This window comes from Phyllostomus discolor, chromosome 13, assembly GCF_004126475.2.
Source record: "Phyllostomus discolor isolate MPI-MPIP mPhyDis1 chromosome 13, mPhyDis1.pri.v3, whole genome shotgun sequence".
Taxonomy (NCBI): Eukaryota; Metazoa; Chordata; class Mammalia; order Chiroptera; family Phyllostomidae; genus Phyllostomus; species Phyllostomus discolor.
Window position 1 is genome coordinate 58742668 of NC_040915.2, and position 13521 is coordinate 58756188.

Below are 13521 nucleotides of genomic sequence, written 5' to 3' on the forward strand. Positions count from 1 at the left end.
TCCTGGGCCTGGGGTTGCACATGTCTTTTAGAGATATTTTAGTTTTCTTCAGATAAATACCTACAGGTGGAATTCTGGATCATAAAGTCGTTCTGGTTTTAGGAATGAAGCCCAAGGAACCATGTGCAACCTGCTGAGCTGCAGAGACCAGCAGGGCTCTTGGGACTTCAGGCCATGGTGAAGTGTGTGCGCTCAACCAGCAGGGGGCGCTGTGGGACCATACTGTGCTCCTTACACAGCTGTTCAGCTAGGGCCCTTACTCAGTGGAGCCTGGGACTGGGGGAGGGGCTGGAACTCACTGATTGTTACTCTGGTGAGGGGTCCTCTCTGACCTGGCAGATCCTCTGAGCAAAGACCTTTGTGCTCTCTCAGCAGGTGCTTCCTCCCCAGGCCTTTTCTGTCTTTAATGATATTTTCCCATTGCCATTCATTCTCCCTTAATCACCCCTCCCCCACAATCACATTACTCTTGTCCACATCCATGTGTCCTTTCCTTTTCCCTTTTTGCTCAGTCCCTCTACCCTCTGACTCCTTCCTTAGCTCTCACCCTGGTCTCTATCTCAGAGTGTGTCTCTGTTTTCCTGTGAGTTCAGGGTGTTCATTGGATTCTATATGTGAGTGAAATCATATGGTATTTGTCTTTCTCTGACTGGCTTATTTACACAGCCTAATATTTTCCAGGTGCATCCATACTGTTGTAAAGGGTAAAACTTTCTTTTTTTTTACTGCCGAATAGTATTCCATCGTGTAAATGTCCCATAGCTGTTTTATCCACTCATCTGCTGATGGACACTTAGGCTGCTGCCGTATCTTGGTGAGTGTAAGTAATGGGGCAATGGACATAGGGGTGCTTATGTCCTTTCAAATTAGTGATTGAGGTTCATTCAGATACTCTGTAAGGCCATGCTACCCTGAATGCACCTGATCTTGTCTGATTCCGATGATTCTTCAGGGGTGAAGCCAACATACATCTACCTCTGTCTGGGGTGTGAGCTGTGCTCCAGCACCAGGGCTCAGGGAGGGGCTGGGTAGCACCTGGATGAACACACATTTGCATGGATGGCCCCTCCCCTGGCAGAGGGTGGGGAAAAAAGGAGGCCTGGGCAGCCCAGCACCACCTTGGGCTCAGGGGCTGTGTGCACCATGGCCTGGACTCCTCTCCTCCTCGTGCTCCTCTCTCACTGCACAGGTAGGGTCGGGCCTTGGGGACCAGGGCTCAGTGCCCAAGTTTATCCCCTTCCTGCTCCATCTCCTGAGAAGCTTCCCTCGGTTCTGCCCCATCACTGACAAGTGTTGTGTCTGCAGGTTCCCTCTCCCAGCCTGTGCTGACTCAGCCGCCCTCCCTCTCTGCATCTCCTGGAGCCACAGCCAGACTCACCTGCACCCTCAGCAGTGGCGTCAGTGTTGGCAGCTATGCTATACTGTGGTACCAGCAGAAGCCAGGGAGCCCTCCCCGGTATCTGCTGTACTACTACTCAGGCTCAAGCAAGCACCAGGGCTCCGGGGTCCCCAGCCGCTTCTCTGGATCCAAAGACACCTCGGCCAATGCAGGGCTCCTGACCATCTCTGGGCTGCAGCCTGAGGACGAGGCCGACTATTACTGTATGATTGGGTACAATAATGCTCCTCACAGTGACACACACAGATGGGGAAGTAGGACAAAAACCTCAGCCTAACAGAGTTTTGGTTCAAGCAAATGATCATTGAAAAACAACTCCTCTATTTGCAAACTTACTTGAAAGTGTCTCCAGGTTTACAGTGGGTCTAGTCTGTATTTTTTAGTCCATGTTTCTGAAGTCTCAGGAAAACAGAACCAACACAGAAGAAATTATTCATTATGTTACTGAAATGATACCTGTTTCCCAAAGGTAATATAAACAGAGCATTTGACACTGATGTTTCTCTCTTGAAATAAGGAGAGAGCACTTTTTTTCCCAGATCCTGGGAACCCTCCCAGTGGGGTACTGTCCACCACAGCAGGGACTCTGGTGTCCTGGAGGGCAGAGCACTGACCTTGTCCTTCCTCCCAGGCTCCTGAGCACAAGGCTGGCTGCAAAGCATTGCGTAGCACTGACGAGGTGCTAGGAGGTGAGATCCTTGGCACAGACTCAGGCCCAGGACGAATTCCATGCACAGAGCTGGCCTGGAGTCTTTGCTGAGTCCCTAAGCCTTCAGCTGAATCTTGCAAGAGGGTTATCCAAGGGGCCACTAGTGGCTTGTGGCCCAGAAACATCTGTTTGGGTCACAATAGGGTGAGAATGCTCTGCTCGTGCTGGGGAAATGCTGAGCCTGCTCCAGGCTCGTGGGTGAAGTGGGTCCATGGATGAGATGTTCTCACAGCTGCCACCACTCAGGACCATGGGGACCCCTGTGAGTGGGGTTTCCTGAGCCCACAGACATTGGCTATGTCCCCCTTTACTCTTGCACCCCACTGGACTGTGGCAACAGCCCAGAGTGGGGGCTGGGCTGTGGGGCAGCAAGAGCGGGTGCTCCACTCTCTGTTCCTGAGTCACACCCTTCGACCCCCCATAAAGCTCTTGTTGAATCCAGATCCGATGTGACCTTCTCCTGAACATATGTCAGCAAACTCTGAGCATTGCCATGGTAATGGTCCCAAAATCTCAAGTCAGATCAGCTACTCTACTTTGGCACCTGGGACAAGGTCCCTGAGAGTCATCCCTGTTCACCAGCTCCTACTTGGTGCTCATGGGCTCTTTGACCACCTGTGAGGACCAGCCTGATGAGGAGGCTGATTAGCATAGTCACAGGCCTTCATACCCCGGCCACAAAGAGCTCCCATGCCACATGGATGTGAAGTGAACATTTGCCTTCCCCTCTTTGGTGACCCATAACTGTCCTGTCCCGGACTGGGACCAATACTCGTTTGGGTTTTGGCTTCTGTTATCACTGGTGCTGTCAACCCAGAGACCTCACGGTCCCACCCCTGTCTGTCTTTACAGGTTCAACATAAATGCCTCATTTGCTACCTGGTTTCCTAATGCAAACAGGATCACTGTGTACCTGGTTTCGGAGTTCCTGGTGGTATGATAAGAAAATCAGCATTCCCACACCTGTGACCTGGCTTCCCTGGGGCCTCGGCTCCCAGGCAGGGACCCAGAGACCTCAGAGTGTTAGGAAACACTATGTTGTCTGTCATGGCCACACTGGAGAAACGATTCACTCGTTATTGCAAATTAGATTTGAACAGCTTCTCCTATTTATATTTCAGAATACATTACCATAATCAAAATCCCTGGACTAATTGATCTATCAACAATGTGCAGTTCATTTTGAATCTGTAGTCATCTCGACACTGGCTGTAGAATCACAAGCGAGTGACGGCGTGCCCTGTGTGTCTGCTGTGATGTCTGACAGAATGAGAGATGCGTCTGTTTACTTTCCTGTTTGCCGTGACAGCTCTTTACCGCTGTAGTTTCAAAGCTCAAAAACACAAATCTGGCCTCAGGTAGACTTTTTGTTAATTTTAGTAAACAGTTTAACTGGGAAATAATAATGAACACACAGTTTGAAAGAAAACAGAGGAGAAAGAAACATTCCCCAACATACTTTGCCAGACCATGTTTTCCTGTTACTCTAACCAGACAAAAAATTCTCACTCATGATTCTAGCTACTCAGGGGTGAGCTGAACTTGAACTTCATCACTCAGTAAAGACACCTAATGAAAAGGCACAAGGCAAAGCTAGTCTGCTCCCTTGCGCCCCCTGATGGTGAGTGTGGGAACCATGGAGAGCACAGCATAGAACCCCACCAGCACTAACAGCACTGAATAAAGGTGACTGGATGAGATGGGGGAGAAGAGTTAGCACTGCAGGTGTCCCCTCCCCTCCCTGGTGTCACTAGGGCCAAAGAGTCTAGTGGGGAGTGAGCACAGAAACTCGCCTCAGCCCTGTGCTTCTCTCCCTGAGGTCAGCAGGGGCCAGCAGTGGGTGTGTCTGTCACCCTGCATGAAGGGAACCAGCAGGTGACAGCCACTGCCTCACTGTCCCCAGGAAGGCGTCAGAGCACAGAGCAGTGGAATCAGGGCTCCACCCCTGTGGGGCCAGTGGGAGCTGAACACCCACCCCCTGACCTTCTGTGCTGCAGCTCCGCAGGAGGGGGGCCTGAGGGAAGACAGAGGAGATGGGACTCAGGGGCTCCTCCTGTGACCCCCCAAAGTCCTGGATCCAGTAAAACCCCACCTGATTTTTCAAGAAGCAGGAGGTAAAAACTTGATGAGAATAGAGAGTGACCTGACACAGACACTGAGAGGACTGTGATGAGGAGACACAGTGACAGACATCAGTCTGGCAGTGACCCTGACATCCCTCTGAAGGGCAACAGTGAGCGTTCTTGGTACAAATGGAAAGGAGAAAACTACGAATGTAAATAGAAGTCACGAGAACAAACCAAGTGGGAATTATAGAACTAAAAACACAAAATGTAAAATTAAAAAAGAAAACTCTATGCAAGAAATCAGGAATAGGTCAACTTTTTCCATTCATTTATTCATTCATTCATTCAGGAAGTGCCACCATCCTTCTGCAGTTCCATCCACCATGACTGTTTCTGAGAGGACATCACCAGCGGGCGCTGTGGGTCTTCTCACAGGGGCATGGCTGAAACCCACTCAAATGGGTCCATTAAAAAGAGTTCTTTGCCCACTTGCGTGCCCTGAGTTAGACCTGACTGACAGCAGGTGCTTCCTCTCAAGGGACAGACTGACAGCTCACGCAACCACTGCGATCTGTTCACAGGAAAGCCAAAAACTCTCCTGGGGACTCAGAATTTGATGGTGTTGTGGGATCATATTTGCATAATGACCCAGCAAACACAGCCCTCCCCCAGGGAGCTGAGGGGGAGATAAAGGGACACCCAGAGAGCAGTGCCAGCCTGAGGCCAGGGACTTTGGAAAGTGTCCACCATGGCCTGGACTCCTGTCCTCCTGCTCCCCCTCCTCACCCTCTGCCCAGGTCCGAGGATGCTTTAGAGACCAGCCTTTGAGGGGGTCCCTCTGCCTTTACTCTTCATCCCTGACATGTGTCTGTTTTTATTTCAGGGTCCAGGTCTCAGGCTGTGGTGACTCAGGAGCCCTCCCTGACTGTGTCCCCAGGAGGGACAGTCACTCTCACCTGTGCCTCCAGCACTGGAGCTGTCACCAGCAATAACTATCCACAATGGATCCAGCAGAAGTCTGGCCAAGTCACCACCACACTGATTTATAATACAAACAGCAAACACTCCTGGACCCCTGCCCGGTTCTCAGGGTCCCTCCTCGGGGCCAAAGCTGCCCTGACCCTGTCGGGGGCCCAGCCTGAGGACGAGGCCGAGTACTATTGTTTTCTGTGGCACGGTGGCTATCAGCACAGTGACACATGCAGGGGGGAAGTGAGACAAAAACCCAGAGCTCAGTGCACCCTCTGCTTCTACCACCCCGTGTCCTCTTCACAGAAGTTGGTCTAGGGAATGTGGGCTCAGGAGGGTTGTTCTCTACAGCCCCAGGGGGTGCAATCAGATCCGCATTTCTAAGCCATGACAGGATTTAACCCACCATTTCATGAAGACAAAGTCCTCTTTAAAATAGGAGCCAATGTCACCCACAATATCACAGGGAATGGGCAGGACAGCAAAGGAAAGGTCATTCCCACCAGGACACACACACACAGACAGTCAGGTCTGAGGGTGGCTTGGCTGGCTTTTAACAACCAAGACAACTTCACAATCGGGTGCAAAGAAGCAGAGGAGGCAGAGCCACTGGGAAATGGAGCTGGAGCCGCCGTCCCAGAGGAGGTTTCGTGTTCGTCTTCCTTCTCCAGCCTCTGTGGTGCTTGAGGGAAGGAATGCCTGACCTTTGTTCTGGGTCAAAGCAACTGCCTGCTCCCGACAACTGTTTGCACAGCTGACGGGGGAGCAGACAGCCTGAGTACAGGGCTCACCATTCAAGACGTTCCTTAGAACTGGACCCACGGAGTGCAGCTACAGAATAACTTTGCTTATTTGTAGTGTAGAAATTTATTTGTTGGATCATTATTACCAATAGAAATATTTCTCTTCTATCCATGACATTAATTCCTCCCATATCTCATGAAAACCACTGCCTTCACTGCATAATTGAACACAATGTGGCTTTCTGCATGAAACTATGCCCCAGGCTTGCAATGATTTTTTATCCCAAATACATGCTTGTAGCCTCTCACATTGGCTTTTAGTTTTCAGGTTAACATCAGTGATACTATAGAGCTAGGATTTTTGAAGACAAATGTTAGAGTGAAACATAATAGAAACATAATAAAAACATAGCCCACATCTTGAGAAGGACATGGGATTGGAGCATATGGACATATGGAACTGATGTCTGCTACCCCCTGCCAGGGAGAAATCTAGACCAGGTGCTCAGTGAAGGGGCGGGGCATCCAGAATGGGAGGTGGAAGAAGAGGACAGTGAGCATCCTTACAGCCAGTGTCCAGCTCTAGTAGCTGAGCCTGTGGTTCTTCACAGGCAAGGCATCTCGAAATCCCACCTCCCTCAGGAAAACAGGCTAAATGGTGTTCCTGAGGACGTCTTACTGGGACTTATGGCAGAGGTTGGAGGCTCCAAACAGAGCCAGCGACGACACCAGCGGATGCAGGGGTGCCCTGCCGTGAGCTCTTTCAGAACTGCTCCTGCCTTGCCCAATGGCCAAGAGTCATCCCCCAGTAGGTCTAAGCTGACACTGTTTCTGGATGTGCAGTAGGGTGAAGGGTTGCTAGTGTCTCTCGTAACAACAATGCTAGGAAATGGGAGAGGGTGTTGGACCAGTATTTAACCCCAAAGAGTCCAGATGTAAGTTTCAGTTTAGCCCCCAGGGTCCACATGTGCTCATTCACAGGCTACAGACGGGAGATGGGAGGGAGGATATGGGACCCAATGCCGACCGGCACCAAAACCTTGAATGAGATACCAAAGATTTTCCCTTAATTACTGTAGAGAGGGTATGTAGGAGAGATTTATCATCAGAGAGTGGCCTCACCACATGTGTACATGTGAAGTATAACTGGTAATTATGCAAAGAACACAATAAAGTGAGGACAAACTCTAGCAGCAGTCAGGGGAACCTGCGTGGCCCCGGAGAGTATAGATGGGAACTTGCCTGTGGCCACCGGGAGTGGGACAGGGAGGTGTGGGGACTGTGGACATACTGTGTGCAGAGCATTGAGAACGACAGCGTCATCGGAATTTGAGAGGCATGTGTGTCTCACAGTCAGGAATGAGGCACAGGTGGGGCCTCCATTATGGAGTGAGGGACTGTGCTGTGACTACACACAGTGCATCAGAATCGCAGTATTGGGGAGTCCTGTCGTAGACATGGGGTACAGTCAGTGACCTGCTGAGCTGCAGGGACCACCTGGGCTCCAAGGCCTTCAGGGAACTTGGAGATGTGTGTCCTGCCAACACCAGGGGGCGCTGTGGGACTTTGCTGTGGTCCCTGCTGCACAGCTGCTCAGGGAGGAGCTTCAGGTCCCCTGAGCCTGGCCCAGGATGTGCTGATGATTCCTTGAGGTCTGACATCTGCACACAGCAGAGTGTTCCCTTTCTCCTGAGAAATCTCAGGAGAAACGACTCCTGGATTCGTTGAGGAACTTCCAGATTCCCAGGAACAGGAGGGAGCCCTGTTCCTTTAAGGTTCTGGCTCTCAGCTAAATAACAGCACCAGTTTAATAACAAAAACCTTAATTATTTAAAGGTTTTTAAAAAACATCAGTTTATTACCATCTAGAGCCTATGAGGCAACCCTCAGGTCCATCAAGCATGAAAAACACAAGGACATTTCCAGAAAGCTCTGGTTTTTCTTCAAGGTCAACTTTGGAGGCATTTTCACACAAGTTGATGATGACTCGGTGTGGAATGAGGCCATTCCATTGAAAAGGAGAAACAATATAAACAAAAGAGATGCTTATAATAAAGGTGTAGATTTCAGTCTTTAGAATGCACATAATTTTAAGATTAGACTGAAAAAGATTAAAGGGGAAAGCATCATAAATATAAATATAGACAAAGGAGGAAAGAATAAAGTATCAGAATAGCACTGAAGGGACGTGACAGGCCGGAGAGGAGAGCAGGAGGACACGTCCTCTCTGACGGCATTGAGTACGGAGACCGAGAGGGACGCAGCCCGCCAGTACCTGGGCAGCGGGGGTGGGAATGGAACAGCAGTGTCTCCAAAGCACACCGAGAAGACAATGTCATCGAATAAGTGTAGATCCCATAGACTCTCTGTCAGTGTGAACCAGCAGAGTGCGGTGAAGGTTTTGAGCCTCGAACTTGAGTTAAGATGTTTCTATATGTGAAATGGCATCGCACAAGCAGAAGAAGCAAGAGGACGTGTCAAGAAAACCTGAAATATCTGGTGACACAAACACGGTGAATGCCTCATCCATGTAGTCACCTGGAAGTGATTGGTTATCTAGAGACAATAATGTCTTAGTTCCAGCCCCACGGAGAAACCCACTCATTCCCTGTTCTTGGTACTGACATCCCAAAGGTACCAGGGCCAAATCTGGTTGCCCTCCAGAGGTGTGGGGTGTAGTCCAGGGGCAGGTGGGCCCTGGATCCGAGGACAGCAGGGGGCACTGTGTGGCTGGTCCTGCCAAGACAAGGTCAGGTTATCTATTGTTTGATTATTAGTGCCTGACAATGATTGATGAGCATTACATAGAGGCCCTGTATTTCTTCGCAAATAAACGCAATAAAAAGTCATTGAGGAAGTGGCTTTTGGTCCTTCTCCTTCAGAGATTGGCCACCTTTCCTCCCCAAGCAGATCATGTCTTGGCAGACTTATTCTCATCTGCAGTGGAGGGGTGGGCTCTGCAGGCAAACCTCCCCCACACCAGGTCATAAGGAAAGTTTGGCCAAAATTATATGCATAAAAATATACTAATTTCTGCTGAAAAAAGGAAAAACATTGAAAGAGTATTTTTGTGCCTTGGAGAAACAGTGATTAATTTCTAACAGGGGAGGAATCACAGTAAAAAATAAAACTGTCCTGAAATAGGGCTCATGCTGCCGTGGGACAGTTACTGCTCTGGGCCTGACCCCGCTCCAGGGAAGACGACATGAGTGAAAGCAGCAGCGCGGTGCTGACCCCACAGACCAGTTGAGGGACAAGTGGACTGACTCACCCTGAGGAGTCTGATTAGGACATGAAAGTGTCTTGGAGTGACAGGGATCCCCCATAGGGGGCACCGGGACCACTACTAAGGAAGCAGGTCAGGGAACAGGGCTGTGGGGAGGCAGGATCTGTCTGTGATGGGAATCAGCCAGCATGTCACACAGTGGTGTGTCTAGGTCTGGGCACCAGGGGGCGCTCAGGGACTGTTTCTGCAGGTCTGGGGTCTTCAGAGCTGGGACTTGTGACTTGACACTGCCTGGTGCCCTCTGCTCAGGATACAGCTGTGACATTGTCATGTCCTGGGCTTCACACAGTCTCTCTCCCAACCCCCCTGAAATCCCCAGGCATAGGTACCTGACAGAGGGCCCAGGGAGGGATCAAAAATGGGGGCGGGGGGTCTCATTTGCATGAGTGGGCCCTCCCTCCTTCAGAGTATGAAGAGGGGAAGGGAGAGGTCTGGAGGAGCTCTGCTTCAGCTGTGGGGCCACAGAAGGCAGGACTCAGGGATGGACTCCACCATGGCCTGGTCCCCTCTCCTACTCACCCTCCTGGCTCACTGCACAGGTGACTGGATAAGGGGATAGGGGAGGAGACCTTGAGAGGATGCTTGGGGGTCTTCTTCCTGTTCCTGCCTCTGGACACAGAATCACCATCTCTGTGTGTCTCCCTCCTCCAGGGTCCTGGGCCCAGGCTGTGCTGACTCAGCCGCCCTCAGTGTCTGGGAACCCAGGACAGACCGTCACCATCTCCTGCACTGGAAGCAGCACCAACATCGGGGGTGGTAATTATGTATACTGGAACCAACAGTTCCCAGGAAAACCCCCTAAAACCGTCATCTATTATACTAGCAGCAGACCCTCAGGGATCCCGGACCGATTCTCTGGATCCAGGTCTGGCAGCGTCGGCACCCTGACCATCAGTGGGCTCCAGGCTGAGGACGAGGCCGACTATTACTGCTCAGCATGGGATGACAGTAGTAACAGTGCTCCCACAGTGCTGCAGGGGCGTGGGGAAGTGAGACAAAAACCTGCTGTCCCCTGCAGTGCAGGTCCCCGGGGCAGTGCCCACTCCTCTGAGAAGACAGCTCCTTTCTTGCTTTGCTTGGTTTGAACTCAGGTCTGAGACCCACCACAGGGGACTGTGACAGGAACATGTGTCACATCCTTTGAACGCTGCCTCTGAGGCCTGTCGGTGAGGCAGCAACACATTGTGCAGTTTTCTCAAATGAGGGGAAGGTCCTGTGTGTCAGGGGGAGGCTATGCTGGGAACAGAGTCCCTGATGGGTCAGCAAGATCCAGGGACAGGGAACCCGTCTGTGTCCACGTCAGTTCATATCAGGAAGGCCCAGAGTGTGGGCTGTCACCAACATGTGCCCTCTCAGCCTCCACCCTGACCATCACTCAGGATAGATCCACCCTGTGTGGCTCACGATCCATTCCCGGGTCCAGGTTGGGCAGCTCAGGGTCCCTGACCCTCACTGGGCTGAGAGATGAGGACAAGGCTGCCTCTCATAGCCACCCTGACACAGTGTTCTCTGTGCTCACACAGAGCTGCAGGCTTGTTGGACCTGAGACCAGGAGAAGCTCGTTCTCATCTGCAGGAAGGGGGTGTCCCAGCCTGTGCCACTCAGGACACCTGTGGCTTCTGCTTCTGTTGCTGCCACCAAAGGCAGGTCCTTACAGGGCAGCCCCTGGGGAGTGGGTGTGCCTCCTCCGCGTGCTGTACTTATAGCACCTCACGCAGCCCCTTCCTGGACAACAGGTCTCAGACAGAACAGGAAGTCAGCTCCCCATCAGCTGGGGACACAGAGTGGCTCTGCTCTGAAGCCCAGGTGCTGGAATGGGGGCACCATCTCTGGTCCCTTCAGACACAAACTCTGACTGGGCATCCTGCGTCTCTGTCAGTGACCACTGACTTCTTTCCTGGATGTTCCAGAGCTGCCACCTTGTCATTGGCCCTCTCTGTGAACCCCTGTCCCTGTAGCTCCCAGAGAAAGGCCTCTGTCCCAGGTGCACTGGCCCCATAGCTCCTTGGGCTGTGGCCGACCGTAGGGGCTGGGGAATGACAACATGTCTGTCCCCATCAATGTAAAGATCCAACCATGCATTTCTTCTTGTTTAAATGCACTGTAATACTACCTGTGTCATGTTGAATAACAACGTAGGTGAAATCACCCCCACCCCCAGCCCTGGGTGCAGGCAGGGCCTCAGCTTTGAGGACATAGACCTGGCATCAGGCTCCTCCTTCCCAACAGTGAGAGGGCCCTAAACCAGTTATATCTTCTGGAGATGTCTCAGTCTCCCAGTCTGTGATTGGGAGCTTTCCAGCATCTACCTCCTACTGTGTCCTGAGGTTTGTGTGGGGCTATAAACATCTCAGGTGCCTGCCACCTTGGGGGAGGATCCTCAGGACTCAGGTACAGACTTGGCAGTGGGAAGGACACATGGAGGCTGGCAGAGGACAGAACTCAGTGCAAATAGACCGGGTCTGCTCTGGCTCAAGGGGGACTCACAGATCCTCCTGCCTGCATCCTAGGCACCTGAGAAAGTTGAAGAGACCTGAAATTCCGACATCATCCCTCGGGCAGGAAACCTTCCCGGGGCTCCAGTGTGGACAGACTCAGGGCCAAGTGCCTCCTGTGGCCTGTGTGCTGGGAGCCCCGGGGTGACTCCCAGTGTTTCTACCTCCTGTTCTCCCACCCTGTGTGGTCCCCTCTGCTTTGGGACTGGATGGACTTTGTGACTGTTTTCTAACCACAGAGAAGGACAAAGAGATGAGGGGCCATTCAGTGTGGTTATGAGAAGCCTGACTTCCACAGGTCCACTCTCTCCTGGGCTCATTCCCTGTCTCCCTCTCCCTCTGTCTCTCCTTATACATGTCCCCCTCTGCATTCTCTGTCTCCCTTTATCTCATTGCCGTGTTAGCATCGGTAACCAGATGTTGATCAAGGAAGGGAGCCAATGGCATCAGGCATTGCTGAACCTAATGGGCTGTGGAGAGGAATCAGACACTGGGCCTGCTGTGTTTGAAAGCTACAGCTGCACTCCTTTCCCAGGTGACTTCTGAATCCACAAAGTGGGCAGGAAGGATTGCTGCTGGAAGGATTGCTGCATCACCCAGGGAGGATAAACACCTGAAGAAATTCCTCTGCTGGTCACATGCCCAGGAGAGGCCAAGATGGCGTGGGGTGGGGGTTGCTTCTACTTTGCAGGATGCGCAGTAGGAACTATGAAGAGTGTCCAGTTTGGGAATAGGATTGGATTGGATGTTGGATACAGAACCCTGAGAGATGCAGGAAATGGATTGGTTAGGGGGAGGATCTGAGCCAGCCGAGGAAAGGTTGGGAAGTTGATTGGTTAGTTTGGAAAGGTGCTTGGTCCTTCCCAAGCCCAAGATAATGTACTGTATTTTGTCATGCATAATGTGCACTTTTTTTGCCCCATTTTTTGAGGGAAAAATAAGAATGGCCATCATACATGGGTATAAGGATAACATACCAGAGGCGTAATATTGGGTATGATAATGCTGTCAATAATGCACACAGACACGTGGGTGCTCTTATACACGGTACATACGGTAATCCCTGTTTAATAAAGAATCTCTCTCTCTCTCTCTGTCTCTCTCTCCCAGTAGCATGTTCTCACTCCTTTTCATAGCAGCCGTGTGGCCCCAGCAGCCCTTGCCTGTCGAGTATCAGCTTCATAGTGACGGGCAGACAAACCCGCATTGAATTTCAAGGTGACTGAGAGGTGGCAATCATGGGACACACATTTTAAGAGACAATGATACAATTACCTTAACGAAGATTATGGTCACTGTCTAAACAATTGAAAAGGGAGTTAACCTCAGAAATGAAACATACATTATAAATTCAAATGGAAGGGAATTTACTGAATAAAAATGACACTCGATGACTAAAAACCCCACTGGATGGGCTGAAGAACAGACTAACACTTACATTGAATTCCAGGAACTGGGGAGAAATAGAACTAAGAAGTATTCACAAATATGGAAAACCATGAGCTGGTGATACCTGAACAATAAAGTGAAATGTTCAAAGATTACATCATATTGGAAAGAAATAGGACATTTGTTCTAAATGAGTCACACTATAGCTATTATCACCACCAGGGGGCGCTGTGGGTCCACTTGAGGTGAACAAGGCCTGCAGTTAATTCAGATTAACGACCGTCAAGGCAACAAATGGACCTCACTGGCTTGAGGTCCATTTTATAGCAGGTGCTTCCTCCCAGGGGACCAACTCAGAGCCCACAGGCAGGCCAGCCGTTGACTCTCTAGGGTAGAGCTGGCCCTGGGTGAGGACGCACGAATTTGAGGGTGGGGAAATAAGGAGCTGAGATTTGCATCAAGCAT

The 13521-nt window shown here is 51.0% G+C and overlaps 1 gene segment (V, D, J or C); it reads left to right on the forward strand.

The window, feature by feature from the left end:
* The first annotated feature begins 1126 nt into the window (after window positions 1-1126).
* Window positions 1127-11130, forward strand: LOC114509461. The segment is given in 3 exon segments: window positions 1127-1189; window positions 9824-10161; window positions 11083-11130. Coding segments are annotated over 3 exon segments (432 nt in total).
* The last annotated feature ends 2391 nt before the right edge of the window (window positions 11131-13521 follow it).